Below are 5,735 nucleotides of genomic sequence, written 5' to 3'. Positions count from 1 at the left end.
TCGAGTCCCATCAAATATGGATATTCATATCACTTTATATATGTTTATTGTAATTTAATTCATTATTCTTAAATTATATTAATATCTTGTGTGATTTGATATATTATTTAATTTATTAAAATATTAATTTAATCGTCTAACTAAAAAAAGTTAAAGAAAGATCCTTATTATAGATATTGCTTTCTATTATTAGGACAGTTTGTTGGGTCAAGATATAAAAGAGAATGAAAGTCAGGGTGAAAGTAGACAGACGAAAAATGAATCTGCAAACGAAAGCCCCAACACCACACACACACACACATATATCTATATATAAAATATCAGCAATATATATAGCACATATTTATTAGAAATAATTATACCATCTTTTTTGAGATTTGGTGTAATTACACGTAAACTCTCTACTTTTAAAAAATTATTTTTAGTACCCCTGACGTTTGTTCCCATCCAACAAATGGATTCATTCATTAGTAAAAAATTTACTAAATTATCTGATATCAACAAAAAAATTGAATGAAAATCTAAATTTATCCTCAATTTACTTATTATTGACTTATTTTAGGTCAAACAAATTTTCTAATTAAACTACTCTTATATATTTTCACAAGTTAATGCATATGAGGAGATGTATTTTCACCCTTATAAAAGTAATTTGTTTAGAAAAGATTTGTTTGACTTACAATAAATTTGTAAGTCAATTGAGGGTACATATGGGTTTTTGTTTAATATTGTTGCTAATATCAACAAATGTCCGTGAAGTTTATTAACAGATGGATCTTTTTGTTGGATGAAAATAAAATTTAGGGGTATCAGGTTTAAATGTTCAAACTATAGGGAGTTTACGTGTAATTAAAGCAAACTCTAGGGGAGAGCGGTGTATTATCTACTACAATTAAAATTTAAGGGATAATTGCACTGCATGCTCCTGAGATTTGGTATAATTATATGTATATCCATGTAGTTTGAAAAATTACTTTTAATATATATGATGTTTGTTTGTATCTAACAATAGATCCTCAATGAGTTAAAAAGCACTGAGTTTATTGATATTAGCAAAAAAAAAAAAAAGGATAAAAATGCATATTGACCACCAATTGACTTATTATTGACTTACTAAAGGTCAAACAAATCCTTTTTGACCAAACTATACATACAAGGGTGGAGATATACTTCCTCTGATGCATTAGGGTGTGAAGATGTATAATGGTAGGTTGAGTTAGAAAAAAATTATTTAACGTACAATAAGTTAGTAATAAACTAATCAGGATTAATATGAGTTTTAAACTAATTTTTTTCTGCTAATATCAACAAATTTAATAGATTTTTAATTAATTGAACAATCTATTTATTAGAAACCAACATAAGAGTATTAGATGTAAATTCACACCAAAATTGCGATGATGGCTATGCAATTATCCCAAAGTTTAAATGAAAAATTAAAAAATTTGCTCATCAACCCAACCTTTGGAAAGATTAGTAGGGCAAACCCCACTTGGGATTGAGGGTCAAGGCATTTAATTAGTTAATTAATTTAAACAGCTTGGATCTAGCCCCACACAAATTTATAATAAACAAGAAATAATAATAAAATATAGAGAAGCATGCATCATCCTTCATAAAATATTTTCTCCCAACTCTATATAAATGCTCCAGTCTCACTCTATTCTTTAATGTAATATATCTTACTTCACACACAAAAACAAGCAGAGAAATTCCAAATTCTCAAGAGTGAAAAACTATACAGACAATATGGCAAGAGAGTGCCATCCATTGCTGAGGGGTGGAAGGAGAGAAACCAAATACAGCCATGGATTCTCCACCTCTGAGCTTGAAATCCTCACTAGTATTTGTGAGGTTTTGCTTCCTCCAATCCCTTTGATGAATTCCCAGGAGAATAGTACCAAGAACGAGGTTGATCAATCCTATGAGGCCTTCTGCAATGCCTCTGGTTCTCAGTATCCAGTGCCTGATGAGGTAAACGTTTACTACAAGAATTGATCAGATTTTCTTTTTCGGGGATTTTAGTTCATGAGATTGTTTGTGTGTTTAAGGATGTACGATTTCTTGCAGGTGGCTGAGCTTATAAAGAAGAGGGGTTCGTGGGAAGCCAAAATCTTGGTGAGAGCGACGTTGAGAATTCTTTCAACGAGATTGGGGACTCTATTGATTTGTGGAAGTCATAGTTTTGACAAAAAATGGCCTTACTTGAAGAAATTCTCTGAAATTTCATTGGAGAAGAGGGAAAAAGTTGTCCAGAAATGGTTCAGGAATCGGCTGCTGACCCCTGTCAGGCTTGCATTTGTGTTCATCAAGTTCTTGGTCCTATATGTGTTCTTCACTCAGGTATTTGTTATGATCATGTACAAAAAAATTCTCAGAAAATCATGTCTGTCTCTGTTTATTACAAGGGAATTCTTGTGGGCTAAAATGTGTTAAACAGGATCATTAGTCTTAACACAAGTTAATGACAATCATTAGATTACAATGATCAACTTCTGAGGAAAAACATCTTATAGTTATAGTTTATTACAAGTAATAAGGTGGGTAGTTAAGGAAAGTGATGCCTCTTATTTTTTAGTATGGTCGGGCTATATTGTTTCTTGTTACCTGCATATTTTGTACATTTTTCTTGAAGTACCGCATGCAATGAGGTGCCGGCCTATTGGGGTTATAGCGTTTGCTTGTTACATAATTTTTTAAGGGAAAAAAATCCAAGCTACCAGTAACATTTGTGGATAAGTTAATTAGATGTCCCTTTTGGCTAATGCAGTACTTTGCACTTGATAAAATAGTTGAGTAAAGTACTTAATCAATAAACACTGATTAGATAGATTACCTAACAATATGGGGGGTGGGGGGGAGAATTTCTTGCTTTCATGTTCTTACAGGCTTGTGACATGGCACCATGGACTGTTATCCCTTTTCGTTTTCTTTGGGGACAGTTTTATGTATAAGCAATAGTAATATTTAAGAAACACTCGATTGATGACATTTGTATCTTTCTTGTTTTTGGGTAAATCTTGGTATGATCATTGGAGTTTTGTCAGCCACTATGGCTTTTCGGATTTTCTGAAAAGGCATGGGAGTTTCATTAGACTGCTAATGTGCAAAAACTGTTAACAAAATCATGTAAAGTTTGAATTATTAATGGAAATTCTGTTCATATTTTATAGGTAGGAGAAGATGCAAAGAATCCTGCATGGAAGGCAATGGACTATCGCGTTGATGTTGATGAAAAATTGCGTGATGCGCCCAAAGAGAGGCCTCTAGAACAAGGAATGGTCGAGACAAGGCATGAGACTGATTTGACGTTCGCCAATTCCCTTGCAGCAAAAGGCCTAAAAGTCACACAAAATGCCCAAAGAAGCATGTACAAAGTCAAATGCGATGTCGTAATTGTTGGCTCTGGCTGTGGTGGAGGTGTCGCAGCAGCCGTTTTGTCGAGGGCAGGCCTCAAAGTCGTTGTGCTTGAGAAAGGAAACTACTATACGAGCAAAGACTATTCAGCTCTAGAAGGGCCCTCAATGTCTGAGCTCTATGAATCAGGAGGGTTACTATCAACTCTTGATGGGAAGACGATGATTCTTGCAGGATCAACGGTAGGAGGAGGCTCAGCTGTGAACTGGTCCGCCTGTATCAAGACGCCTGACTTCGTGCTTGACGAATGGGGTAATGGTCAGAAACTTCCTCTCTTTTCAAGTTCCGAATATATTGCTGCAATGGAGAAAGTGTGTGGAAGAATTGGTGTCACAGAGAAGTGTGATAAAGAGGGGTTCCAGAATCAGATTTTGCGAAAAGGGTGTGAAAAGCTCGGTCTTAAAGCGGATCCCGTGGCACGAAACTCGTCAGAAGGACATTTCTGTGGTTCTTGCTGTTATGGCTGCATTAGAGGAGACAAGAAAGGAACCGATACGACTTGGCTGGTCGATGCTGTGAATTGCGGTGCTGTCATCATTTCAGGATGCAAAGCAGAGAGATTTGTGATAGAAGATAAAAAGTATGGAAGCGCAAGGAAGAAGAGGTGCTTGGGAGTGATTGCTAAGAGCAAGATTGCAGATACTGAACAGATGATTCATATTGAGGCAAGAGTCACAATATCTGCATGTGGTTCCCTCCTGACTCCACCTTTGTTAATCAAAAGTGGCTTGAAAAATAGAAACATTGGTCGGAACCTGCATCTGCATCCGGTGCTAATGGCGTGGGGATACTTCCCAGAGACGAGCTCAGATATTGAGGGCAAGATTTACGAGGGAGGTATAATCACATCAGTTCATAAAGTTGGGCAAGATGCAAAAAATTTGAGAGCAATTATTGAGTCTCCAATTCTAGGACCTGGTCAATTTGCAGCATTGTGTCCTTGGGAATCTGGAGTTGAAATAAAGAACAGGATTTTGAAGTATGCAAGAACAGCCCATTTGTTTTCGATGATTAGAGACAGAGGGAGTGGTGAAGTTATGTTGGAGGGGAGAATCAATTATAAACTCGACAAATATGATAAAGAAAACATGAAGGTGGGGCTGCGTCGAGCTTTGAGGATTCTAATAGCAGCAGGAGCAGTCGAGGTTGGCACACATCAAAGTGATGGACAAAAGCTAAAATGCAAAGGGATAACTGAGAAAGAAGTGGAGAAGTTCCTCGACAACGTCATTGCAGAAGATGGGCCAAAATCAATGGTTGAGAAATGGACGACTTACTCTTCTGCTCATCAGATGGGAAGCTGCAGAATGGCAAAAAGTGAAAAAGATGGAGCTGTTGATGAAAATGGGGAGAGTTGGGAAGCGGAAGGGCTATTTGTTTGTGATGCTAGCGTTCTTCCTGGAGCCGTTGGGGTTAATCCTATGATCACTATTCAGACGACTTCGTATTGCCTCTCCAAGAAGATTGCGGAAAAACTGAAGAAAGAAACAATCTTAAGTTCATAGATTCTTTACCACATATTGAATCATGTGTTTTCTGTATACTTGAGAGCAATAAAAACGCATACTTGCACTGTACCTAAATATGTAAAGCACTATGTACAACTTTAGATTTATCGACAAGTCAAATGAATTTGATTGATTATCAACAAAAATTATGAAGTTTTCGTGCTGAACATACATTTATGCAATCAAATTTCCATAATCCCAGGTTGTACAGTAGACTTAGCCGTTTGCTAGCTTCTTAGCTGGTCAGGTTTATTGAGCCTTATGGCTCACTTCTTTGTTAATAGCTTCTGACTATGCAGTGGACTCCTCCATGCCACGACCATTTTCTGACCCCTCGAAGCCTACGGTTGGCGAAAAGTCAAGCATGCCCCTCCTAGCAAACCTTTCTGATACTGTTGTACAAGTGCTTCAAGGTAATTTCAGCCATCTGAGTCCGTCTCACGGAATGGCAATGGAACTGTTTTCACTGCTCTAAATTTTCCAACGTTGTTTAGATGCTCATTTTCCAGTCTGTGCAGCCATACAAAGTAAGTTAACATAGTCATATACTGAATGCAGTACTTAGTTATTACACATAACGAGATTCTTTCCTGTCTGAAATTAAGATGTTTTACCTGTAGTAGTTCCAGTGTCCACGGCGGATGACCTCCAATGAAGCAAGGAAAAAGTCGATCAAGCGTGACTCGAACATCCCAATATTGAATCTCATCACAGTCTCCACCCAGGCTACTCTCAGGACAAAATTCAAGGCCTGGAAATGAAATTTCATTCATCGTATCATCTCAAGGCAAGAAAGGCAGAAAGAAGAGA

The 5,735-nt window shown here is 36.8% G+C and overlaps 2 protein-coding genes across 2 annotated transcripts in view; one reads left to right on the top strand and one right to left on the bottom strand.

Annotated features, from left to right (window-relative positions):
• LOC105171761 (long-chain-alcohol oxidase FAO1) lies at positions 1,660-5,269 on the top strand. The gene is made up of 3 exons (XM_011092979.2): positions 1,660-1,974; positions 2,071-2,343; positions 3,174-5,269. The coding sequence occupies exons 1-3, from the start codon at positions 1,750-1,752 to the stop codon at positions 4,920-4,922; spliced, it is 2,247 nt and encodes a 748-aa protein (XP_011091281.1). The 5' UTR covers positions 1,660-1,749; the 3' UTR covers positions 4,923-5,269.
• The window catches only part of LOC105171762 (phosphate transporter PHO1), a gene marked incomplete in the record, with an annotated part of 8,104 nt that continues 7,397 nt past the window's right edge, over positions 5,029-5,735 (bottom strand). Inside the window, 2 exon segments of the mRNA XM_020697295.1 lie at positions 5,029-5,435; positions 5,540-5,676. Coding sequence (XP_020552954.1) covers positions 5,345-5,435; positions 5,540-5,676 — 228 coding nt within the window.

This window comes from Sesamum indicum, linkage group LG10, assembly GCF_000512975.1.
Source record: "Sesamum indicum cultivar Zhongzhi No. 13 linkage group LG10, S_indicum_v1.0, whole genome shotgun sequence".
Classification (NCBI taxonomy): Eukaryota; Viridiplantae; Streptophyta; class Magnoliopsida; order Lamiales; family Pedaliaceae; genus Sesamum; species Sesamum indicum.
This window is presented reverse-complemented; position numbering and strand designations above follow the sequence as displayed.

Bases quoted from the DNA above. Each gene is read 5' to 3' on its own strand.
- LOC105171761 (XM_011092979.2), top strand. From the start codon at position 1,750: ATGGCAAGAGAGTGCCATCCATTGCTGAGGGGTGGAAGGAGAGAAACC. The intron at 1,975-2,070 runs GTAAACGTTTAC...GATTTCTTGCAG, and splicing joins AGTATCCAGTGCCTGATGAG to GTGGCTGAGCTTATAAAGAA. The intron at 2,344-3,173 runs GTATTTGTTATG...CATATTTTATAG, and splicing joins TATATGTGTTCTTCACTCAG to GTAGGAGAAGATGCAAAGAA.